The sequence below is a fragment of the Anomaloglossus baeobatrachus genome, chromosome 8 (genome assembly GCF_048569485.1).
Source record: "Anomaloglossus baeobatrachus isolate aAnoBae1 chromosome 8, aAnoBae1.hap1, whole genome shotgun sequence".
Lineage (NCBI taxonomy): Eukaryota > Metazoa > Chordata > Amphibia > Anura > Aromobatidae > Anomaloglossus > Anomaloglossus baeobatrachus.
Window position 1 is genome coordinate 34,620,729 of NC_134360.1, and position 26,040 is coordinate 34,646,768.

The 26,040-nt window shown below is 47.5% G+C and overlaps 1 protein-coding gene across 1 annotated transcript in view; it reads left to right on the top strand.

The window, feature by feature from the left end:
• The window catches only part of SETD5 (SET domain containing 5), a 152,527-nt gene extending 142,137 nt beyond the window's left edge, over positions 1 to 10,390 (top strand). Inside the window, exons 21-24 of the mRNA XM_075321431.1 lie at positions 6,039 to 6,331; positions 6,600 to 6,733; positions 8,654 to 8,733; positions 8,824 to 10,390. Coding sequence (XP_075177546.1) covers positions 6,039 to 6,331; positions 6,600 to 6,733; positions 8,654 to 8,733; positions 8,824 to 9,375 — 1,059 coding nt within the window. The 3' untranslated portion in view covers positions 9,376 to 10,390. The remainder of the gene's footprint in view (positions 1 to 6,038; positions 6,332 to 6,599; positions 6,734 to 8,653; positions 8,734 to 8,823) is intronic.
• The last annotated feature ends 15,650 nt before the right edge of the window (positions 10,391 to 26,040 follow it).

Consider the following 26,040-nt stretch of genomic DNA (forward strand, 5'->3'; position numbering starts at 1 on the left):
CCCTGTCAGTCTGTCTCTTTATCTGTCTGTCTTTGTGTATATCTCTTGCCCTGTCTGTCTGTTTCTTACCCTGTCTGTGTCTGTCTCTTTCCCTGGCTGCATTGTGACACGCCAACATTCCATATAAGGGCGTGGCTGCGCATTCTTCTGAAGTTCTGGCTGCACTGTGGCTCCCAGCTTCATTCGCTTTAATGGAGGCAGGTTTTTTGGTGAATAACGCGGGGTTAAAATTTCCCCTCACAACATAGCCTATGACGCTCTCGGGGTCCAGAAGTGTGTGAGTGCAAAATTTTGTGGCTGTAGCTGCGACGGTGCGGATGCCAATCCCGGACATACACACATACATACATACATACATACATACATACATACATACATACATACATACATACAGTGCCTACAAGTAGTATTCAACCCCCTGCAGATTTAGCAGGTTTGATAAGATGCAAATAAGTTAGAGCCTGCAAACTTCAAACAAGAGCAGGATTTATTAACAGATGCATAAATCTTACAAACCAACAAGTTATGTTGCTCAGTTAAATTTTAATACATTTTCAACATAAAAGTGTGGGTCAATTATTATTCAACCCCTAGGTTTAATATTTTGTGGAATAACCCTTGTTTGCAATTACAGCTAATAATCGTCTTTTATAAGACCTGATCAGGCTGGCACAGGTCTCTGGAGTTATCTTGGCCCACTCCTCCATGCAGATCTTCTCCAAGTTATCTAGGTTCTTTGGGTGTCTCATGTGGACTTTAATCTTGAGCTCCTTCCACAAGTTTTCAATTGGGTTAAGGTCAGGAGACTGACTAGGCCACTGCAACACCTTGATTTTTTCCCTCTTGAACCAGGCCTTGGTTTTCTTGGCTGTGTGCTTTGGGTCGTTGTCTTGTTAGAAGATGAAATGACGACCCATCTTAAGATCTTAAGATCCTTGATGGAGGAGCGGAGGTTCTTGGCCAAAATCTCCAGGTAGGCCGTGCTATCCATCTTCCCATGGATACGGACCAGATGGCCAGGCCCCTTGGCTGAGAAACAGCCCCACAGCATGATGCTGTCACCACCATGCTTGACTGTAGGGATGGTATTCTTGGGGTCGTATGCAGTGCCATCCAGTCTCCAAACGTCACGTGTGTGGTTGGCACCAAAGATCTCGATCTTGGTCTCATCAGACCAGAGAACCTTGAACCAGTCTGTCTCATAGTCCTCCAAGCGATCATGAGCAAACTGTAGACGAGCCTTGACATGACGCTTTGAAAGTAAAGGTACCTTACGGGCTCGTCTGGAACGGAGACCATTGCGGTGGAGTATGTTACTTATGGTATTGACTGAAACCAATGTCCCCACTGCCATGAGATCTTCCCGGAGCTCCTTCCTTGTTGTCCTTGGGTTAGCCTTGACTCTTCGGACAAGCCTGGCCTCGGCACGGGTGGAAACTTTCAAAGGCTGTCCAGGCCGTGGAAGGCTAACAGTAGTTCCATAAGCCTTCCACTTCCGGATGATGCTCCCAACAGTGGAGACAGGTAGGCCCAACTCCTTGGAAAGGGTTTTGTACCCCTTGCCAGCCTTGTGACCCTCCACGATCTTGTCTCTGATGACCTTGGAATGCTCCTTTGTCTTTCCCATGTTGACCATGTATGAGTGCTGTTCACAAGTTTGGGGAGGGTCTTAATTAGTCAGAAAAGGCTGGAAAAAGAGATAATTAATCCAAACATGTGAAGCTCATTGTTCTTTGTGCCTGAAATACTTCTTAATACTTTAGGGGAACCAAACAGAATTCTGGTGGTTTGAGGGGTTGAATAATAAATGACCCTCTGAATAAACTTTTCTCAATTTAAAAAAAATAAATAAAGAAATAACATTGTTTTTTGCTGCATTTCACACTTCCAGGCTGATCTACAGTCCAAATGTCACAATGCCAAGTTAATTCCGAATGTGTAAACCTGCTAAATCTGCAGGGGGTTGAATACTACTTGTAGGCACTGTACATACACACACACTTTCAGCTTTACATATTAGATTAGCAGAATTTATTTTTTTATTTACACACTTATTTGCTTTGTTTCAGATCATATCTGTCTCTATTTCTCGTTGTAAATATCTAAACAGCCCTGATTCCTTTTTGTTAGATCTGCGACAGTTTCACCATTTCCAGTCGAAGGACGAACTTCTGCGCATTTGTCAAGCAAGTCTATTCTGCATATTTCCAGTAAAACTTGGCGATCAAGAGAAGTATTGAGCCCCTTACAAGGTGATCAGTGTGTCAAGACTTTACAGATGTGGATAAAAGAAGCCATTTGGTACATATGGTTTGGGGAGAGCTAAAAATCGTTCCAGTGACTGTTACTATTTGTGGAAACGTCCGGCTATAACAAGAAAACTGAAATCTGGCTGCTAGTCTTCCTTGAACTACTTTCTTTCAAGAACAACACTATGGGGAAAGAACAAAGTGACAGCAACGATGAAGATTTTGAAATTGAAGATGTCTCCGTTCATAAAGGATTTCACAATTAATTGAACAATTTGACACAAGATTTGGGACACCCTAAAAAAAGGCTTTGGAGCTCCTAGCATCAAGAATGTTCGAAAAGCTTACTTGAAAAGGGAGCAAAGGTGTCCTTTCCATCCAGATAAAGCGCATTTCTCCAATACTTCAGCAGTGATGGGGGATTTATGTATTGCCGTAATACGTTGCTTAATTGATACTCAAGTGAATGGCGACTGTTGATCAGTAGCTCAAACCGGAACTTAATGTGTCTCTTCATTGGTTCCGAGGACCCCTGGAAGCACATGTGAGTGCGAAACGGCCGTCGTCCTGAGAGCACCTGCACCCGGTCTCTCCCCCTCTTTTGAATGCACTGGATTTTATGTGTGAGCCTGAAACAGTGCCATTGCTTTTGTTCTTCTTGATTTTTTTTGGAACGTGCACCCCCGGCTGTCAGCTTTATTACAGAGGACTCGAGCAGACCTCCTCATTCAATAGCCGTGTATCAAGGTAACCCTGTAGTAGTGCACGATCGTTTCTTCCCTTTTGTGGCACAATATCACGAAAAACATTGGATCATCAATGTCGATTTTGCAATGGTATACTTGTTGGTCAGCAGCGCGGATGCACCAGGGATCTGTTCATGTCGGACAGCAGAGCTCATGAGAAGCATTGGGAGGGGAGGGGAGAGGAATTAGCCTCCAAGATCTGACCTCAAACCTGGCAACCCAAAAAGTCTACATGAGCCATTTGTTAGCAGAACATTATATTCCCACCTCTGTGCCTCATGAAGCAATTCATTAAAGCTTTGCCACCTGATGGAGACTTTCAAGTACCTACATAAGTTGCAAAAAGACCTAGGTCCATCTAGTTAAACCTTCATTGAACCTACCTCATTTTGGCATTCCCTTGCCTGTCATTCCAAAAAATAAAGGTTGGTGTGTTTGCTAGTCCACAGCTCATCAAAGATGAACATTTCTCCACGACAATGTCAGAACTCCAAAAGAAGCCTTTGCTATCATTCCAAGACCTTTCAAAGACTTTCTTAAAAATACATGAGCCAACAATTACACCAAAATCGTCCAGGAACTCGTACAAGATGCTCGGTAGCAACATAAGCAGCAAGGTGTGTGTATTTTCTGCATGGACATCTTCCTAAGTTCCCTGAAGTCCTCGGTGCAGCAAGGTGACAGAGTCCACCAAGCTTTGATGGTCACGGATGGACAGTATCTGGGTTTACTTCATCTACATATGATGGTTGGGGCATCAGGCGAGATTTCCACTGATTGAACACTCCAGGAATAATCGTAAATGTTTACCTTCGCTGCTACCGAAGTTTAATACTTGCACACAATGTGATTTACAGTAACAATATATCCTTTGTATGAACGAAAGAGCTTTAAATAAACGTTACTTTCAGATTATCTTTTGCATTATTTTCCATTGTGTGTACATTTTGTGTGGTTTTGGAGACTAAGGGGGGGTGAGGGGGGAAGTATCCTGCAGCTTAAAGGGAACCAATCACCAGGATTTTCGTATATAACCTAAAGCCAGTTCTATACTGGCACTATCAGGCTTATACTATACATACCTGTAGTGGTCAGCTCAGATGTATAGGTTTTGAAATCCAAGAAAGTAAAGTTTATAAAATTAGCTGCTTGTTGAGTGACAGCAGCTGAGGAGCAGATAATATCTGGGGGGATATTCAAAGTTAGAATTAGCATAAGTATTATAGAAACAATTCACTTTGACTCTTCTAGGACCTGTGTGAAGTCATACCCATGTGACTTGTTTGTTGGCTGAGGCATCGCCACTTCTGGTCACATGGGTATGACCTCACACAGGTCCTGGAAGAGTCAAAGTGAACCATTTGTATAACACTTATCCCCTCCCCCTGTTATGCTAATTCTAAGTGTTATACAAATGGTTCACTTTGTCTCTTGCAGGACCTGTGTGAGGTCATACCCATGTGACCTATTTGTTGGATGAGGCCCCGCCCCTTCTGGTCACATGGGTATGACCTCACACAGGTCCTGCAAGAGACAGTGAACCGTTTGTATAACACTTATGCTAATTCTAACAGGGGGGGGAGATAACTATGAATATATTATCTGATCGGCAGCTGCTGTCACTCAACAAGCAGCTGATTTTATAAACTTTACTTTCTTGGATTTCAAAACCTATACATCCGAGCTGACCACTACAGGTATGTATAGCATCAGCACTGGCTTTGGGTTATATACAAAAATCCTGGTGATTGGTTCCCTTTACAAAACTCATTTTTTGGAATCAAAAGCCAAAAATTAGTCAAAAGGAAGTGTCAGATCTAACGCAATGGAAATTGTGTTCCCCACTGTTATTGGAGGAGCGGATGTAGTATTTGCAGGGCACTCTCCGGGCTCTCATCTAAATGCTTTGTCTGTGGGGGAAAAAAAGGGAATATTTTTGTCAAATCCAATTATAATTATCACCAAAAATCTTTGTGCTGCATCTACTGCATAGCATGATGTGAGTAAGTGCATGGCGGTGTGACTCTGACCAGCAAGTTGCAGAATACCCAGGGGCGGTGTGTGATCTTGGCCGAGTGACGTGTTGCAGCCCTAAACTGACCTTGCACATTACAGATAACCAATATATCAAACCGTGCTCTACCTTATAACCGGATAAACATGTCAGCTTAAGTCCTCCTTATGGAAAAAGTGATGGGTGCACGGGGCATAGGAAAAGAAAATTCAGACCAATGTCCAAGGAGTAGAAAGCCACGACATATATCATCCAATATTCCATGGTGCTTTATTTCATAGTGAAGTGCAGGTAAAGATAGTGGGGTGAGAGCTGGGTGCAGGCCCCGTAAAGACGGACGACGGCTGTTTCGCACCTCTTAGTGCTTCGACGGGTCCAATTGCTCTCTCCCCGCTATTTTTATCTGCACTTCACCATGAAATAAAGCATCTTGGAATATTGGATGGTGTATGCCGTGGCTTTCTACTCCTTGGACATTACAGATAACCGTCGTTTGGAGGAAAGCCGTGTGCCCTCACCCCCCCATACACAGGTACTGTCAGCTGATCATACCTGTATTCTCTATGGGGAGAGTGGAGAATCAGGAGGCCGCGTGAAATTGTCAGGTTGGATGGACTTTAACCTGCTTTGGAGCCCTGGCCTAATGTATACGCTCCAAAATAAACCGAAAAAAATAAAACCCAGTCGCTGCACATAATCCCTCATTTCTGATGCATTCATGTTCAGTATTATCCTGCCACGGTGCCTTGCGGTCACATCCCGATTAGAATGTGCTCCTTTCAGAAAATCTGAGCTCTGCTGTTGGTGCCGTCATTTTAGGGTTGTTTTCCTTCCATGTCTGCGATGGTAATTTCTTGGCTGTATTTGCTCCTACACAATGGAGTTTTTCGTACATCCTTCTTAGAATCGGCATCTGCAAAAAAAAAAAAAAACAAAACAAAAAAAAAAAATGCTTCAGCATTTGTAATGATTAGATATTTTGTGCATCAGGATTTCTCCTCTTCTGACTTTTCTCTTCTGTCCTGGAAGGTGTCTTTGTTAGAGTATCGAAAGCGGAAACAAGAAGCCAAGGAAGTCACGTGTTCTCCGGGCGGGGACGTGATCCGCTGTGCCGGGACTCCGACGCGTCAGAGCAGCAATGGGTCCATCTCTGATACCGACCTGCCAAGTGCTTTGCAGCTTCAAGCTCCATCTTCCCCACCAAGTGGCTTCTCTTCTCCGGTTCACCCCTCCATGCCTCAGATGGAGGACATCAGTCCCACAGATCGAACGGTGGGCTCTTCTTCCCACTGCAAGCCCACGGAGAACATCAGCAGCCGATGGTAATGACCACCAGCAATTTGTCACGTCATCTTTTTCTTTCTTTTTTAGAGTTTTGTGTTAAACGTTTGGGGGTATCTATCAAAACTAGTGCAAAAAAAACCCAGCTGTGGCCCATAAATGTTTATCATAGGGACCAGATGATCATCAAATGTATATGGGAGGCTCACGAATCTTCTGATATCAAAGATAAGGGTAATTCGTTTTGTTAATGTGGCGATCAGAGACCGGTATCACGGTTTATGTAACACTGCGTGCATTCATCCACAGGATGGTCCCTACGTCCGTAGAACGACTACGTGAAGGGCAGGGATTCCTGGAGCGGGTGCTGAGGAGCGGAGTCAAGGTGCCCCAAAGAGGAGAGATGTCGCCTTCCAGAGAGAGCAGTCTGGACAGAGAGTCGGGTAAAGTGACATTTTCATTTGGCTGCTTTTAATATGTGAATTGATCTGTTTGCTTTTAAAGGAAACCTGTCACCTTGGAAAGCGCGATGTACCTGCAGATGTGGGGTTAGTCCACATAAATAGCGTTACAATGCTGCCTTAGAAAAGTGCGGCTACTGGGAGAAAATGACTTTCTTTCCGCCTGTGAGCTGCCAGCTTTCAGTCCTGGTGGCGTGCACGGTGCTTTTACAACCACCGCTGACGACATTAAGCACGCAGTTCACTCTGCAGCGTTTCTGTGCAGAGCAAACGGTCAAAGTGATGGGTCGTGCTCACAGTATACAGCGGTGGCTGTAAGGCTGCTTTCACACATCCGGTTTTTGCCATCAGGCACAATCTGGCGAAAAAACTGATGCGATGGATCCGTCGAAAAAATAGATCCATTGCATCAGTTTTTTCCATCAGTTCCTTCAGTATTTGGACGGATCCAATGTGTGCTACTGAGCATGCTCAGTAGAAAAAAACGCAATCCGTCACTGTAATACGTTTTTTGCCGCATTACGACAGATCCGGCGCCCATAGGCTTTCATTGTACATGACACTGGACAGCGCCGGATCTGGCTCAGTCCATTTTTTTGCTGCAGCCTAAAAACGTTGCATGCTGCGTCCTTCCTGGCAGCTGGACACAGAAATTTCACCGGATCCGGCACACGACGGATGCAACGCAAGGGCATCAGGCACAATCAGGCGCTAATACAATTCAATGAGGAAAAACGAATCCAGCGACGCATCCGTTTTTCGCTGGATGGTGGCTCACGGCAAAAACCGGATCTGTGAAAGCAGCCTAAGAGGACATAACTTAATTTTCTCCCAGTAGCTGCACTTTCAGTGCCGGATCCAGGAAGCATTGTAACGCTATTTACTTGCAGATTAACCCTATATCTGCAGGTAAACAGTATTTTCTAAGACCGATTCCCTTCACGCTTGTCCAGTTATGTAGGGTGGATCACTATCAAATAAGTTGAGGGTCCGGCACTACTTGCCAGTAAGCAGGTTATAGTGGCTGAGGTCTCCATTTTTTTTTCTTGGTGTGTTGATTATTGCAGTTTGTCCGGTTTACTTCCCTTTTACAAACCTAATTGGCATTAGTGCTATAAGTAGGTAATAATATAATAATATTATAATAATATTTATTCACTTATATAGCGCTATTCCACAGCACTTTACATACATTGGCAACACTGTCCCCATTGGGGCTCACAATCTAGAGTCCCTATCTGTATGTCTTTGGAGTGTGGGAGAAACCCACGCAAACACGGGGAGAACATACAAACTCCTTGCAGATGGTGTCCTGAGTGGGACTAGAACCCAGGACCCTAGCGCTGCAAGACTGCAGTGCTAACCACTGAGCCACCACAAGACTGCAGTGCTAACCACTGAGCCACCACAAGACTGCAGTGCTAACCACTGAGCCACCACAAGACTGCAGTGCTAACCACTGAGCCACCACAGGACTGCAGTGCTAACCACTGAGCCACCACAAGACTGCAGTGCTAACCACTGAGCCACCACAAGACTGCAGTGCTAACCACTGAGCCACCACAAGACTGCAGTGCTAACCACTGAGCCACCACAAGACTGCAGTGCTAACCACTGAGCCACCACAAGACTGCAGTGCTAACCACTGAGCCACCACAAGACTGCAGTGCTAACCACTGAGCCACCAAAAGACTGCAGTGCTAACCACTGAGCCACCGTGCCGCCCGGTCCCACACCAATCCCAAGGATAGGATACCCCTCTATGGGTTTTCTATTTTGAGAGGACCCTTGTTTGCCTGCAGACCCCAGTGCACCCAGTAGTTGCTGATTTTCCAGGTCAAAGTTTCCTACTTGGCGACAGTTCAGATTTTTATAAAGATAAATATATTTTCCTTTTTGCAGAAGACGGAGATGCCGAGATACTGAACGCGGCTGTTTCTAAAGGACCAACGGTGTACAGCCCTTCTAGATACAATTATCCGGTAATTGTGCCTCCCACGTGTCAACCTCTATTGTTATACTTTTTAATGTATATTTATTGATCTATTTTCTCTGTTTTTTTTGGCTTTTAGTTCCTGCAGTGCGATAGTCCTCAGCCGGAGCCGGTCAGCGTCCTCTCCCAGAATTCATCCCCTTTCCGTGGCCCCGCAGCTCAGCCTGCTGGATTCAGCTACAGGACACCACAGAGGCCAGGACACGGCCACGCAGAGTCCTCTGTTATTTCCTCTTCTTTCTCGAGTCCTTCCCATGTTACTTCCACAGACTCTCCCACTGCGCAGAGCTCCGGGTATTACAACAGCCAGCAGCTTTACGGAAGCAACGCCGGAACGTGTCCGCCAAGGAAAAGCTTCCATCAGCGAGGCCCCAGCCACGAGGCAAGTCCAGCCCAATTGCTCAGGACAGACTCTATTTCCTCAGACTCACAAGCCAGCACTGGGGCTTCTGCAAACTCCTCCACCCCTCAGGGGTCGAGATCAGACTCCAGAACTATAAGCATGTCAGGCCCCAGGATAAGCGCTGTGTCCAGTCCGCAGCATTATTCACAGCGCGGGTCTGGCGTCCACCAGTACCGGCTGCAGCAGATGCAAGCCTCAGGAGTAAAAACTCAGACTGGGCTTTCCTAGGACTGCTGCGGAGGAAATAAAGATCAGGAAAGCACTATTCCCCCCCCCCCACGCCATTCCTGCACCCCAGACATGGCTCAGATCTGCACCCTATGAACCCGGTGCACAGGTCGAGGACTGAAACAGGCAGAGGCTAAATTTGTCCCTCACTCTCACATTGCAAGAAAAGATGAGACATCTACAAAATGATGAAAAAAAAAAAAAAAGTTTAAACCTATAATCATTCAATTACTCGGTTTCTCTCTCTGTATCACCGGAAACCACCTGTAGTCACTCGTGCAGTAAGGACAACATTTATATGATTATTTTTTTTTTTAAAAAAAAGATAATGGTTAAAATTTAAAGTTGAAATTATAAGGGCAGGGAGAAGAAGGGGTTAAAGAAGTACCTAAAATTGTAGCATCATGTTAAAGCAAAATTTTTATTTTTAACGGAGGGAGGAGTTCAGAGCGTTACCCGTCCCCACGGCCGTTTCCCCCCAGTCTTGTCTCTCACCACCTGTTGCAAAACCCTACATGCTCTGCATTTGGGTTGCAACATATGGAGAGCCACAGGACGAAAAGGGGGACGCCGCTACTGGGGGCCGCACTGAAATAATGAAGCTTGAATATAGAAATCTGCATGAAATCCGGCAGTATCCCGCTGCTCAGTAACATCTGGCTTCCATGTTTTATCGTAGGCATTCCAGTGCTAGCACCAAGTCGTTCCGTGTCCATTTTTTTTTTATTTTTGCGCAGAATTGAGTTATCGGGCCAGTGATACCCTACACACGCTGTAAATATAGCGCAGACCTGTCACCAGAAGCCGCACCACACGTGCATGGTCCCTCGGCCGACAGCTGTATATACGTGCGCTTGGTTCTCTTGTAACACCCGTACATGGGGTTTTCATGTTCCAGGTAAATGCTGCATTGTACTATGCTGTAAAGTAATTGACACCATAATGATATCTATATTTCTTTGTCGCTCCTTATTGGGAGACCCAGACAATTGGGTGTATAGCTTATGCCTCCGGAGGCCACACAAAGTATTACACTAAAAGTGTAAAGCCCCTCCCCTTCAGCCTATACACCCCCCGTACTGCTACGGGCTCATCAGTTTTTATGCTTTGTGCGAAGGAGGTCAGACATGCACGCATAGCTCCACAGCTTAGTCAGCAGCAGCTGCTGACTATGTCGGATGGAAGAAAAGAGGGCCCATAACAGGGCCCCCAGCATGCTCCCTTCTCACCCCACTCTTGTCGGCGGTGTTGTTAAGGTTGAGGTATCCATTGCGGGTACGGAGGCTGGAGCCCACATGCTGCTTTCCTTCCCCATCCCTCAATTAGGGCTCTGGGTGAAGTGGGATCCTTTCGGTCTCCAGGCACAGGAGACCGTGCTCCATCCACAGCTCCTGAGGACCATGCTGGATAGGAGCCGAGTATCGTTCAGGGACATGGCCCTGCTACTTTGAGGTACTCTGTGTCCCCGTGGGGACCGCGCACAGCAACACTCCAGCATTGCTGGGTGTGCTAGTGCACCGGGGACAGCAGCGCTGACTGCGTTTGTGCCATTACACACTTCAGCGTCGCTGAGTGTGTTCGTGTAGGGGGACTGCCGCGCTGACCGCCGCTGCCATGGTTATCACTGCGGCGCGGCTGGGACTGTTAGTGCGCCGGGGACTTCCGCGCCGACCGCGCTTATACGGCGGCCGCGCTTATAAACCTGGTCGAGCCTGCACACTTTCACAAAGCACTATCAGGTGCATACCTACGCTTCGGCAGATGCCAGCCTCGGTAGGCGAGTCCTTCAGGCGGCAGTTGCCCACCTGTAGGACGGAGCCGTTACGGCTCTATTATGAGGTATTATTTACCCACCCAGGGACTGCTTTTGGATGTCCCAATTGTCTGGGTCTCCCAATAAGGAGCGACAAAGAAGAAGGGAATTTTGTTTACTTACCGTAAATTCCTTTTCTTCTAGCTCCAATTGGGAGACCCAGCACCCGCCCCTGTTTTTGTATAACACATGTTGTTCATGTTAAATGGTTTCAGTTCTCCGATATTCCTTCGGATTGAATTTACTTTAAACCAGTTTATAATTTTTTCCTCCTTCGGGCTTTTGCACCAAAACTGATGAGCCCGTAGCAGTACGGGGGGTGTATAGGCTGAAGGGGAGGGGCTTTACACTTTTAGTGTAATACTTTGTGTGGCCTCCGGAGGCAGTAGCTATACACCCAATTGTCTGGGTCTCCCAATTGGAGCTAGAAGAAAAGGAATTTACGGTAAGTAAACAAAATTCCCTTCTTTTCTATGGAAAAAGAAAACTTTTTCAGATTTTTTTTTTTTTTATTATTATTATTATTTTACTTTTAGAAAGTAGAGGGTGTTTTGCGGCGTAACACCGAGAGGCAATGTCAGGATGGCGGGCGATTCATCCACTGCCGGGTTATGGTCTCCTAAATCTGCCCATTTTTGGCCAAGTAGTAGATATTTTGATTTAATTTCCCATGTAAGCATCAGCTAGCTCTAATCAAATGCAGACGTGGATCGGTTTTATTTTAGGGGTTTTTTCCTTCTATATATAGCAGCTTACCTAGACGCATATATATCGTAAGCAGTAGGGAGTCGCTTGCAGAGTGGGTTGCTTACCATGGATCCATGATGTGAAGATTTACTGTATGGGTCTTGGGTTTTTTGGTTTTCTTATTTTGTGACGATGGAGCTTACAGTATGCACTGACATCCAGGTTCTGTTCACCCCGACCTCTTCTGGGTACCGGCTACACCACCTTAGCGCTGCTCCTTCAGCTTTGCACTTGGACATGTTACTTTCTCTCAAGCAGAAGACGTTGGTGCTGCGGTGTCCTGTCACAAGCAGTGGCGGAAGGGATGGCCATCTGAGCTGCAATGAAGCGGCCCAGGTCCTGCACGGAGCTGCACTTCATATAGGGGAACAGGTTCTCATAGATATCATATTAAGGTGACGTTTCCCTTATAAGATGACCTGTCACTTCATATATATATATATATATATAATTTTTTTTATTTGTAACCCGTTGTAAATGCTGTTTTTTTTTCCTGAATCCATTTTTTTTCTTCCCTCACCTTTCCGTTTGCAGTATAGAAATCTAACCTTGTCAGCCAACTGGGTGTGGTCCTTAAGACAACACCCACAAAGAAGTGAGATTCATGCTCATGTGGCTAAATAAATATATATGTGTGTGTGTATGTATATGTGTGTGTGTATGTATATGTGTGTGTATATATATATATATATATATATATTATACGTGTGTATATATGTATGTGTGTGTGTGTGTATATATATATATATATATATATATATATATATATATATATATATAAAATATATACACACATACTGTGTGTGTACATTTGTGCATATATGTGTGTGTATGTGTATATTTGTATGAGGGAGAGAGAGGCTTAATGAATGGAGAGCATCAAAAATCAAACACCAGATTCAGGGGAACCGCAGCATTTACACAGGGTAACAGTTGCGTCTTTATGGCAAGTCACAGGTCCTTTTTAAAGGGAATCTGTCAGCAGGTTTTTGCTATGTAATCTGAGAGCCGCATGATGTAGGGACAGAGAGCCTGATTCCAGTGATGTATCACTTTCTGGGCTGCTTGGTGTCATTTTGATATAAATCGCAGTTTTCTCTGCTGCAAATCTAGTAGTGCTCGAAATGCTGAGCCCTGAAGAACCCCGCCCACACCACTGATTATGTATAACCCCGCCCACACCTCTGACTATGTATAACCCCACTCACAACACAGTATAACCCTGCCCACAACACGGATTGGCAGCTGTGTACACTGTATTGACAGCTGTTAATCAGTAGTGAAGGTGTGGATGGCCCAGAAGACACCTAGTGCTGTACTGATAATCGCCTGCTGATAAAACACTGATTTTATTGAAACTGCAACACACATCCTAATAAGTGACACATCACTGGAATCAGGGTCTCTACCTCTATATCATGCAGCTGTTACATTACATAGCACAAACCTGACTGATTCCCTTAAAAAAAAATCCTAAAAGGGCTCCTTGCGGACCCTTCAAAGTTGTAAGACCTCCGATCTTCTAACTGCTCCACTCAATCATGTACTTGAAATATTTTCTATCCAGCAGATCCGCAAAGTAAAAAATCCACAAAAACAAAATTTCGGAAGTCCGGTAATGAATGTTTAATTTTGCTGCTCCTCTTCCCTGTTCTGTCTGTAATGTAAGTTTCTGCCATCTGAGCGCTAATCTTATGTTTCCTTATTTTTGTGTTTTTATTGCTGTTGGGTGGGGAGAGGTAAGCTAGGGTCGTAACGTCAAGTGCTCCCCCCCCCCCTCCATGTAATACGTTTTCCTCCGCCCCTCCCCCGGGACGTGTAACTGAGCAGATGCTTTTATTTAATTTTTATATCCAGTTATAAGCATTGTATGCTAGCTAGAAATACGGACGTTATAATCTACGGTGCTACGGTGACTCCATAAGATAATACTGTGAGTCTTTACCTTCTCCGATTCCTCCCTTCCTCCTTCCATTTCTTTTTTTTTTTTCTCTCTCTCCAGCTCTCCGATCAGCAGTTGTCCTTTTTATTATGTTTCGTCATTTTCGGTTTCTTTGGTGACTGTTACAGAGTTTCCACCATTGGATTAACAATCGTGGCCCTTTTAAATGAAAATTCTACTCAAAAATTTAAGCAAGAAGAATAATTTTTTTTTTATTTTTCGCTTTTCTTTTCAATATTTTTTTATTAAAAAAAAAAAAAAAAAAAAAAACTGCCTGTTTTATTTCCAGAGTTGTACAACTGTGAGACTGGTTAGGGATGGAAATCACGTCACCCTTGTTTTGGGTCTTGTATACTGTATATTGTGTGTATAAACATCACAGGGTCTGTATTGCAACAAGCCTCCACATTCTGCTGGACCTCGCGGCGCCGCCGCTGCCAAATGCCTCCTATGACGTGGATTTTGCATTTGGCAGCACCTTTATAAAAAAAATAGAGGTCCCTGGGGCGAGGTCACAGAAAGGAGCCGACCGCTATCATCACTCACGTGGAGTTTTTACACAATGATGTAACATTTGATCTTTCAGAAGAGATGTAATAATTTTGATAATAAAATACTTACCTTGAGTTTTGTCTCCTGTCATTAAGTGGATGCTATTGTTTGTTTATATTGTACCATTAAGGGGGTTACATACAAAATATAGTAGACTAACAATGACAGACTGGTACAGAGTCCCACAAAACTTGGAAGACTTATTAACTCGATTATAAGCCTAGGGTGGGAAATGCATCAGCTATTGGTAGTAATGTGCACATATTGTTCCTTTGTAGTAATGTTCCCATATTGTCCCCATGTAGGAATGTGCCCATATTATCCCCATGTAGGAATGTGCCCATATTATCCCCATGTAGGAATGTGCCCATATTGTCCCATTGTAGTAATGTGCCTATATGGTCTCCATGTAGTAATGTGCCCATATTGTTCCCTTGTAGTAATGTGCCCATATTGTTCCCTTGTAGTAATGTGCCCATATTGTCCCTATGTAGTAATGTGCCTATATTGTCCCCATGTAGTAATGTGCCCATATTGTCCTCTTGTAGTAATGTGCCCATATTGTCCCCATGTAGGAATGTGCCCATATTGTCCCCATGTAGTAATGTGCCCATATTGTTCCCTTGTAGTATTGTGCCCATATTGTTCCCTTGTAGTAATGTGCCCATATTGACCCTATGTAGTAATGTGCCTATATTGTTCTCTTGTAATGTGCCTATATTGTCCCTTTGTAGTAATATGCCCATATTGTCCCCTTGTAGTAATGTGCCCATATTGTCCCCTTGTAGTAATGTGCCCATATTGTCCCCTTGTAGTAATGTGCCCTTATTCTCCCCTTGTAGTCATGTGCCTATATTGTTCTCTTGAAGTTATGTGCCCATATTGTCCCCTTGTAGTAATGTGCCCATATTGTCCCCTTGTAGTAATGTGCCCATATTGTCCTCTTTTAGTAATGTGCCTATATTGTCCTCTTGTAGTAATGTGCCCATATTGTCTCCTGTAGTAATGTGCCCATCCTTTAGTAATGTCCTCATTTCGGTCCCCTTCTTGTCCCCTATTATGCTGTTGTTCACATACACACAAATTATTCTCACCTGTCCTCCATTCCAGCGGTGCTCTCATCTGCAGCAAGCGGACTGCAGGCACATAGATCCCTCGGTGATCGTGGCCGGTGCAAGGGCTGCCGCTGCTGTGGGAGCTTTACTGCACTTGAATGCTTTGCAGCGACGCAAATCATTCAAGTGAAGTAAAGCGCTGACGACAACAGCGGCGGCCCCGAGGGATGTGCCGCCTTGAAACGCGTTGTGCCGCAATAGATCTGTTTTTCAATTTTACACCACCGGCTCCTTGTCACCTGCAGTGCCCACCCCCAAAAGCCTTTCTCCAGTAAGACTGGTACAGAGGGGAGAGGACACTGGCCTCTGGGGATTACAGTCTACAGGATAATGGGGAGGAGGCAGTAGGTTGGGGGGGGGACTGTGGCAGATCCGTTGGCTTTGGGGCGATTGCAGGCTGTAACTTTCATGAAGAGATGGGTTTTCAGTTCTGTTTTAAGCTTCCGAATGTAGCAGATAATCGGACGTGTTGGCACAGAATGGGGAATACTCAAGAGAAGTCTTGAAGGCGGTTGTAGGAGGAACGGAAAAGTCTGGAGTAGAGAAGGAGGGCCTGGGAGGAACAGAGATTACGTGTAGGAGTATATCAGATTAGTTGGAGGAGACCAATTATGGACGGCTTTGTATGTCAATGTTAGTAGAATCATAGAATATTAGAGTTGGAATGGACCTCCTGGGTCATCTAGTCCAACCTCTTGCTCAAAGCAGGATTCACTAAATCATCCCAGACAGATGTCCGTCCAAACTTAGTAGTTTGAATTTGGATACGTTAGGGAATTGGGAGGAGAGCTGGATTAGTCGGGCATTTGGTGAGGAATGTACAAAAGTGGGTGAGAGTAGAAGATCTTGGGAGGTCCAGAGACTACGTGTCGAAAGATAGCTGGGAGATTAGTTCGGAGATATACAGTGGAGACAGCTTTGTAGGTCAACGTCAGTAGTTTGAATTGGTTATGTTAGGGAACTGGGAGACAATGAATCGATTTGCAAAGGGGAGAAGCGAGGAGAGAGGTGGATTAGTCGGACAGCAGAGTTAAGAATGGACTGGAGAGGTGCGAGAGTGTTAGCAGGGAGGCCACAGAGGAGGATGTTGCAGTAGTCTGGTCGGGAGATATGATGAGGGCATGCACTGGCATTTTAGTAGATTCATTGTAGAGGAAAGGATGGATTCTGGAATTAATTTTGAGTTGAAGACGGCAGGTGGTGGTCAGAGCTCAGATGTCTAGTTTGAAGGACAAGGCCGAGTTGAGGGTTACTCTGAAGCATCGGATTTCGGGTATAGAAGAGAAGGTTGTGTTATTGTTTTCAGCTAGGTGAGATGGAGGAAAGATGAGTTCAGTTTTGTCCACATTGAGCCTTAGGAAGCGAGAGGAGAATATGGCCATGATTCTGGACAGAAGGGTGATTACATCTGGGCCAGAGAGATAAATCTGAAAGTTACCAGCGTTTAGATGATACTGGAAGCCATGGGACTTTGAGTGGTACCAGTTCAAAAGTATAGATGGAGAAGAGTAAGGGTCCCAGAGCAGAGACTCAGAGGATGAGATGAAGAGGTAGTGTGGGAGTGGGAGACGCTAAATGTGCGGTTGGCAAGTTAGGAGATCCAGGAGAGGGCAAGGTCTCTGACAGAGGGAAGAGAGGATCTGTGGTAGGACGGAGCGGTTGACTGTGTCGGAGGCAGAGGACAGGTCCAGAAGGAGGAGTATGGAGAAGTGTATGTTAGCTTTGCAGTAAGTCGTCAGTCATTTTGGTCAGGACAGTTTTGGGGAATGTTAGGGACGGAAGCCAGATTGTAGGTTGTCGAAGTGAGTTATATGAGACACAGGAGTAAAGTTCAGTGTGAACGTGCTGCTACAGGAGTTTAGAAGCCAACCAGATTAGTGATATGGGGCGATAGCTGGTGGTAGAGGTCAGGTCGAGGAATGGTTTCTTCAGGATAGGTGTGGTTGTGGCATGTTTGAAAGCATAAGGAAAGTACAAGAGGTTAATGATAGGTTGGATAGAAGGGTTAAGGCCGGGATACGATTTGTGGTGAGGTTGAGAAGGAGGTGGGATGGGGTCCAGTGCACAAGTGGTGAGGTGAGATTTGGAGAGGAGGTAAGTTCTCCTTCAGTGATGGTGGAGAAGAACGTTATGGGGGAGGGCAGTGGTTTGTTAACAGAAAATGACAACTCAATTGGTCAAACTTATTTTTGAAATATGGGTCAGACTTCTGCTGAGAAGGATGTCTGAGGGGGCAGAGGTGGGCGGAGGAGAGATGTAGAAGTGTTGTATAACTGTTTGGGGTTGTGGGATAAAGATATGAGGGTTTTGAAGCAATCCTGTTTAGCAGAGGTGAGGGACAACCAAAATGTGAAAATTGCTTTTTTGATTGTGGTGAAGTCGTCTTCCGAGTGCGTTTTATTCCAGTGCCGCTCAGCAATTGTAGATATTTGCCAAAGCTTTCTGATGAGGTCGGGGCCAGGGTTGTCCTCAGATTCATCACACTCTGCCATGCATGAGACAGGCGAGCTTGGCATTGTAAAGAAGAGTTGTGCTGTCCGTGTCGAAGATATGGAGGACAGCAGTAAGATTCAGTATATGTGACTGTCTGGACATGCGAGGTTTCTGCGGGATGGGCTAGTTTCTGGACATAGGGGGCTGGTGTGGTGGACATGGATGAGAAGGTGACTAGATGGTGGTCAGATAGGGGGAGAGGGGAGGCTATGAGGTAGACCGGGAGCAGAAGCAGGTGAAGATGAGGTCTAATGTGTGTCCGAATGTGTGGGTGGCTGAGGAGGACATGAAGATCCAAGCATGAAGCGAGAGACAGGAGTTTCACCTAAGATGATGGGAATTCAGCAGAGAAGAATGGTCAATAAAAGCAGTGGCCGGGCCCGGGGGTCGGTATATGGCGGCCACTTTGAGGCAGGAGGGAGAGTAGATATGTTCAGAATGCACTTCAAAAGAAAGGAGGGTAGAGGGGGGATCGGGTGGAAGCTGCAGTTGTTAGAAGACCCCTTCCTCCACCATGTCAGGCGAGGAGTGTGGATGTAGCGAAGGCCATGGTAACCTAGTGGAGCAAGGGAAGCCATGTTGGAGGGCATCAGCCATGTTTTGGTGAGGCCCAAGAAGGATAGACTCATTGAGGTAAAGAGGAGGTGAATTACGTGCAGGTTTTCTTCGGCGCTCCATTGGGAGACCCAGACGATTGGGTGTATAGCACTGCCTCCGGAGGCCACACAAAGCATTACACTAAAAAGTGTAAGGCCCCTCCCCTTCTGGCTATACACCCCCAGTGGGATCACTGGCTCACCAGTTTTCTGCTTTGTGCGAAGGAGGTCAGACATCCACGTATAGCTCCACTGTTTAGTCAGCAGTAGCTGCTGACTCTATCGGATGGAAGAAAAGAGGGCCCATATAGGGCCCCCAGCATGCTCCCTTCTCACCCCACTTGCGGTTTGTAAGGTTGAGGTACCCATTGCGGGTACGGAGGCTGGAGCCCACATGCTGCTTTCCTTCCCCATCCCCCTGAGGGGCTCTGTGGAAGTGGGATCTTACCGGCCCCCAAACCCTGAGGCCGAGCTCCATCCACAGACCCAGAGACCCTGCTGGAGGAGCTGAGTACAGTCAGGGACAAGGCCCTGCAACGTTCAGGTACTCTGTGTCCCCGCACAGACAGGCCACGCACACTCCAGGCTTGCTGGGTGTGCTAGTGCGCCGGGGGCACTAGCGCTGCGCGCTCGGGTTAGAGTCACTGCAGCTTAGCTGAGTGATTTTATGTCTTGGGAACTACCGCGCCGGCCGCTCCGGGAGCGGCGGCGCCGCTGGGACTTGTAGTGCGCCGGGGACTCGCGCTGCCCGCGCTTTTACGGCGGCAGCGCTCATAAATCTAGTCCCCGGCTTTTGCGGCCTAGCTCTGCTTCGTTCCCGCCCCCACCCTGTCAATCAGGGAAAGGGAGAGACGCTGTTCTATAGCCAGCGCCGAGGGCTGGAGTCTTATTTACATACTCCAGCCCTCTCACTGGGCACAGTGGGGACGCAAGTTTCCCGCTCTTGGTCTCAACACGCCCAGGGCCCGCCCCTCTCCACAGGACGCCGGCAGCCATTCCTGCATGCAGTCTGGCTGGAGAACGGACACAGGCTCTGGGGGACTCAGACAAGGGACTCTGGCGACCACACACCCGCGTTTATGCGGGCGGTAAGCTGCACATAAGTGCTGGCCCCACTAGTGCCACAGTGTTATTTGGTGCATTTTTTCTCTGTACCATATATATTTATATTGCACTGTACAGTCGCTTCTTGGCTTATACCCTACATTGCTCTGAGGAGACAACAACATGTCATCCGCAAAACGCAAGGGTGCCAAGGCACAGGCGGTACGCACTGCTTGTGCCGCATGTGGGGCTAATCTACCGGCAGGTTCCAATGACCCCCATTGTGTGCAATGTTCAATCCCTGTGCCACTTCGGCAGCCAGAGTCTATGGTAGTAGTGGCCCAGGCAGAGACGCCTGTGAACCCTGACCCGGTGACGGGGACAGAATTTGCAGTTTTTGCTGATAAGATGTCTGTGACTATGACAAAAATCCTGGAAACCTTGCAGTCCAGGCCAGTTTCTCAGACCATGGACACTGCTGTGTCTATGCTCCCCGGTCCCCCTCAGTTGGAACTAATCCGTACTTCAAGGGGGTCCCAGGCATCACAGGCTGAAGACTCTGACTCGGATGACAGTCCCAGGCAGCCTAAGCGGGCTCGCTGGGAAAGACCCTCGCCGTCATCACACTGGTCAGGGTCTCAGCGAGACTAGGCTCTGTATGAGGAGACAGAGGTGGGTGATCAGGAATCTAATCCTGACACCGCTCTCAATCTAGATACCCCTGATGGTGACGCTATGGTAAATGACCTTATAGCGGCCATCAATAGACTGTTGGATATTTCTCTCCCAGCCCCTTCAGCAGAGGAGGCAGCTGCACAGCAGGAGAAGTTCCATTTCCGGTATCCTAAGCGTAAATTGAGTACTTTTCTGGACCACTCTGACTTCAGAGAATCAGTCCAGAAACATCATGCTTATCCAGATAAGCGTTTCTCCAAACGTCTTAAGGATACACGTTATCCCTTTCCCCCTGACGTGGTCAAACGCTGGACCCAGTGTCAAAAGGTGGACCCCCCAATCTCCAGGCTTGCGGCTAGATCCATAGTTGCCGTGGAAGATGGGGCTTCACTTAAAGATGCCAATGACAGCCAGATGGACCTTTGGTTAAAGTCTGTCTATGAAGCTATCGGCGCGTCGTTTGCTCCAGCATTCGCGGCCGTGTGGGCACTCCAAGCTATTTTAGCTGGCCTGGCACAGGTGGACTCTATCATACGTCCAGCAGTGCCGCGAGTAGCGTCCCTAACCTCGCAAATGTCTGCGTTTGCGACTTACGCTATCAACGCTGTCCTGGACTCTACGAGCCGTACCTCAATGGCGTCTGCCAACTCTGTGGTTTTGCGCAGAGCCTTGTGGTTAAAGGAATGGAAAGCAGATTCTGCTTCCAAGAAATGTTTAACCAGCTTGCCACTATCTGGAGACAGACTGTTTGGTGAGCAATTGGCTGAGATCATTAAACAGTCCAAGGGTAAGGACTCCTCCTTACCCCAGCCCAGATCGAGCAAACCTCAACAGAGGAAGTGGCAGTCGAGGTTTCGGTCCTTTCGAGGCTCCAGCAAGACCCAATTCTCGTCCAAACGGACTCAGAAGGAGCAAAGGAGCTCAGATTCCTGGCGGGCTCATTCACGCCCCAAGAAAGCAACCGGAGGAACCGCTTCCAAGGCGGCTGCCTCATGACTTTCGGCCTCATCCCTCCGCATCCTCGGTCGGTGGCAGGCTCTCCCGCTTTTGCGACATTTGGCTGCCACAGGTCAAAGACCGGTGGGTAGCAGACATTTTGTCTCACGGGTACAGGATAGAATTCAGTTCTCATCCTCCGCCTCGGTTCTTCAGAACCTCCCCACATCCCGACCGAGCAAATGCCCTTCTGCAGGCGGTGTGCTCACTAAGAGCAGAAGGAGTGGTGATCCCTGTTCCTCTGCAGGAACAAGGGCAAGGTTTTTACTCCAATCTCTTCGTGGTTCCAAAAAAGGACGGCTCATTCCGTCCTGTTCTGGACCTAAAGCTGCTCAACAAGCATGTGAACGCCAGGCGGTTCCGGATGGAATCCCTCCGCTCCGTCATTGCCTCAATGTCTCAAGGAGATTTCCTTGCATCAATAGACATCAAAGATGCTTATCTCCACGTGCCGATTGCTACAGAGCACCAACGTTTTTTACGTTTCGTGATAGGAGACGACCATCCCCAGTTCGTAGCTCTGCCATTTGGTCTGGCGACAGCCCCACGGGTTTTCACCAAGGTCATGGCGGCAGTGGTAGCAGTCTTGCATTCTCAGGGACATTCGGTGATTCCTTACTTAGACGATCTACTTGTCAAAGCACCCTCTCAAGAGGCATGCCAACACAGCCTGAATGTTGCGCTGGAGACTCTCCAGACTTTCGGGTGGATCATCAACTTTTCAAAGTCAAACCTGGCACCGACTCAATCACTAACGTATCTTGGCATGGAGTTTCATACTCTCTCAGCGATAGTGAAGCTTCCGCTGGACAAGCAGCGGTCACTACAGACAGGGGTGCAGTCTCTCCTTCAGGGTCAGTCGCACCCCTTAAGGCGCCTCATGCACTTCCTAGGGAAGATGGTGGCAGCAATGGAGGCAGTCCCGTTCGCGCAGTTTCATCTGCGCCCACTTCAATGGGACATTCTCCGCCAATGGGACGGGAAGACAACTTCCCTAGACAGGACAGTCTCCCTTTCTCAGATGACCAAGGACTCTCTGCAATGGTGGCTTCTTCCCACCTCATTATCACAGGGAAGATCATTCCTGCCCCCATCCTGGGCAGTGGTCACGACAGACGCGAGTCTGTCAGGGTGGGGAGCAGTTTTTCTCCACCACAGGGCTCAAGGGACGTGGACTCAGCAGGAGTCCACCCTTCAGATCAATGTTCTGGAAATCAGGGCAGTGTATCTTGCCCTATTAGCCTTCCAGCAGTGGCTGGAAGGAAAGCAGATCCGAATTCAGTCGGACAACTCCACAGCGGTGGCATACATCAACCACCAAGGAGGGACACGCAGTCGGCAAGCCTTCCAGGAAGTCTGGCGGATTCTGATGTGGGTGGAGGAAAGAGCATCCACCATATCCGCAGTTCACATCCCGGGCGTAGAAAACTGGGAAGCAGACTTCCTCAGTCGCCAGGGCATGGACGCAGGGGAATGGTCCCTTCACCCGGACGTGTTTCAGGAAATCTGCCGCCGCTGGGGGGTGCCGGACGTCGACCTAATGGCGTCTCGGCACAACAACAAGGTCCCGACCTTCATAGCGCGGTCTCGCGATCAAAGAGCTCTAGCGGCAGACGCCTTAGTGCAAGATTGGTCGCAGTTCCGGCTCCCTTATGTGTTTCCACCTCTGGCACTCTTGCCCAGAGTGTTACGCAAGATCAGATCCGATTGCGGCCGCGTCATACTCGTCGCCCCAGACTGGCCGAGGAGGTCGTGGTACCCGGATCTGTGGCATCTCACGGTCGGCCAACCGTGGGCACTACCAGACCGTCCAGACTTACTGTCCCAAGGGCCGTTTTTCCATCGGAATTCTGCGGCCCTGAACCTGACTGTGTGGCCATTGAGTCCTGGATCCTAGCGTCTTCAGGATTATCCCAAGGGGTCGTTGCCACCATGAGACAGGCTAGGAAGCCCACGTCTGCTAAGATCTACCACAGAACGTGGAAGATATTCTTATCCTGGTGCTCTGCACAAGGAGTATCCCCCTGGCCATTCGCGTTACCTGTCTTTCTTTCCTTCCTGCAATCTGGGTTGGAAAAGGGCTTGTCGCTCGGCTCCCTTAAAGGGCAAGTCTCGGCACTATCCGTGTTTTTTCAGAAGCGTCTAGCGCGACTTTCTAAGGTGCGCACGTTCCTGCAGGGGGTGTGTCATATCGTACCTCCGTACAGGAGGCCGTTAGATCCGTGGGATCTAAACAAGGTCCTTGTTGCTCTCCAGAAGCCGCCTTTCGAGCCCCTGAGGGATGTGTCACTTTCTCGACTCTCACAGAAAGTGGCATTTCTGGTAGCGGTCACGTCTCTTCGGAGAGTGTCTGAACTAGCAGCGCTGTCATCCAAAGCTCCTTTCCTGGTGTTCCACCAGGACAAGGTAGTGCTGCGCCCCATTCAGGAGTTTCTCCCTAAGGTGGTATCCTCTTTTCACCTTAATCAGGATATCTCCTTGCCTTCCTTTTATCCGCATGCAGTTCATCGGTATGAAAAGGATCTACATTTGTTGGATCTGGTGAGAGCACTCAGAATCTACATTTCCCGCACGGCGCCCCTGCGCCGCTCGGATGCACTCTTTGTCCTTGTCGCTGGTAAGCGCAAAGGGTCGCAGGCTTCAAAAGCCACCCTGGCTCGATGGATCAAAGAACCAATTCTTGAAGCCTACCGTTCTGCTGGGCTTCCGGTTCCATCAGGGCTGAAGGCCCATTCTGCCAGAGCCGTGGGTGCGTCCTGGGCATTACGACACCAGGCTACGGCTCAACAGGTGTGCCAGGCAGCTACCTGGTCGAGTCTGCACACTTTCACCAAACATTATCAGGTGCATACCTATGCTTCGGCGGACGCCAGCCTAGGTAGAAGAGTCCTGCAGGCGGCAGTTGCCTCCCCGTAGGGGAGGGCTGTCTTTGCAGCTCTAACATGAGGTATTTCTTTACCCACCCAGGGACAGCTTTTGGACGTCCCAATCGTCTGGGTCTCCCAATGGAGCGCCGAAGAAGAAGGGAATTTTGTTACTTACCGTAAATTCCTTTTCTTCTAGCTCCTATTGGGAGACCCAGCACCCGCCCTGTTGTCCTTCGGGATTTTAGGTTGTTTTCGGGTACACATGTTGTTCATGTTGAACGGTTTTCAGTTCTCCGACGTTACTTCGGAGTGAATTTGTTTAAACCAGTTATTGGCTTTCCTCCTTCTTGCTTTTGCACTAAAACTGGTGAGCCAGTGATCCCACTGGGGGTGTATAGCCAGAAGGGGAGGGGCCTTACACTTTTTAGTGTAATGCTTTGTGTGGCCTCCGGAGGCAGTGCTATACACCCAATCGTCTGGGTCTCCCAATAGGAGCTAGAAGAAAAGGAATTTACGGTAAGTAACAAAATTCCCTTCATTTCAGACAGAACGGCCTTCCAGAGCGCTGTGCAGAAAGGGCGCAACGGCGTGGGGGTCAAGGGAATGGGTGTTATGTTGGAGAGATTGCGATTGTTCCTAGTATGTGGGGAGCAACAGGAGGGAGAATTAATGAGGGGATATCGGTTGTGGGGGGTCTAGGATTGGGGGATCTATCACCAGCAGTTAGGAGATGCAGAGAGGAGGTGGGAGGAGAGTGTTTTGAGACATCTGAAGTTTTGGAGCAGGTCTGCGGATGGACAGTTGGGGAGGTAAAAGGGAAAGGGAGATAATTATTTGCAGAGTGATACGGTTTGGAGGATTGCGATGGAGAGTAAAGATTAGTGGAGCAAAGACTGTAAGGGCAAATGTGAGCATGGGGAAAGAGCAAGTGTGGAAAATTTTAAAGGGAAGTACAGTTAACAGAGCTGGCTCTTGCCCTGTGGTCACTTCTGGGACATTTCTGGTCAGGTATGAACAGAAGTGAGGCGGGTCAGACCATTAAAAAAATAGGATACGTTAACACATTAAAGAATATATACCATGGGGTAACATTTCTGGTATATTTCAGTTGCTCAAGCAAATAGAAGACCCTTTACAATATATCTTAACAGAAAATCTGCTTCTTTATCGACTTATGAGCCACTTCTCCCCCTGCCTCCTCAGATCTTCATTCACTTTGAAAATACGTAAAATCCGTCCTGCCCAATCCAAGATGAACGGTCATCTCACCGAGGGATCCACAATACCACTTCTTATTGATGTTTGTGGAGGAGAGCAGATGGAAAGAGGGCTAAAAAAACGCACCCAGATTGTGATGCTTCTAGTGATTGTTGTGTTATCTCATCCCAGAGCTGGATTTGCAGCTACACTGCTCAGTACTGCTGTAACATATCCCCGTGCTGCTTTCTGGTAAGTGATTTCACCTTTATCTGGATTCACATGTACACTGCTCAGTACTGCTGTAACATATCCCCGTGCTGCTGCTTTCTGGTAAGTGATTTCACCTTTATCTGGATTCACATGTACACTGCTCAGTACTGCTGTAACATATCCCCGTGCTGCTGCTTTCTGGTAAGTGATTTCACCATGATCTGGATTTGCAGCTACACTGCTCAGTACTGCTGTAACATATCCCCGTGCTGCTGCTTTCTGGCAAGTTCTCCCTAATCTGGATTCACATCTACACTGCTCAGTACTGCTGTAACATATCACCGTGCTGCTGCTTTCTGGTAAGTGATTTCACCTTTATCTGGATTCACATGTACACTGCTCAGTACTGCTGTAA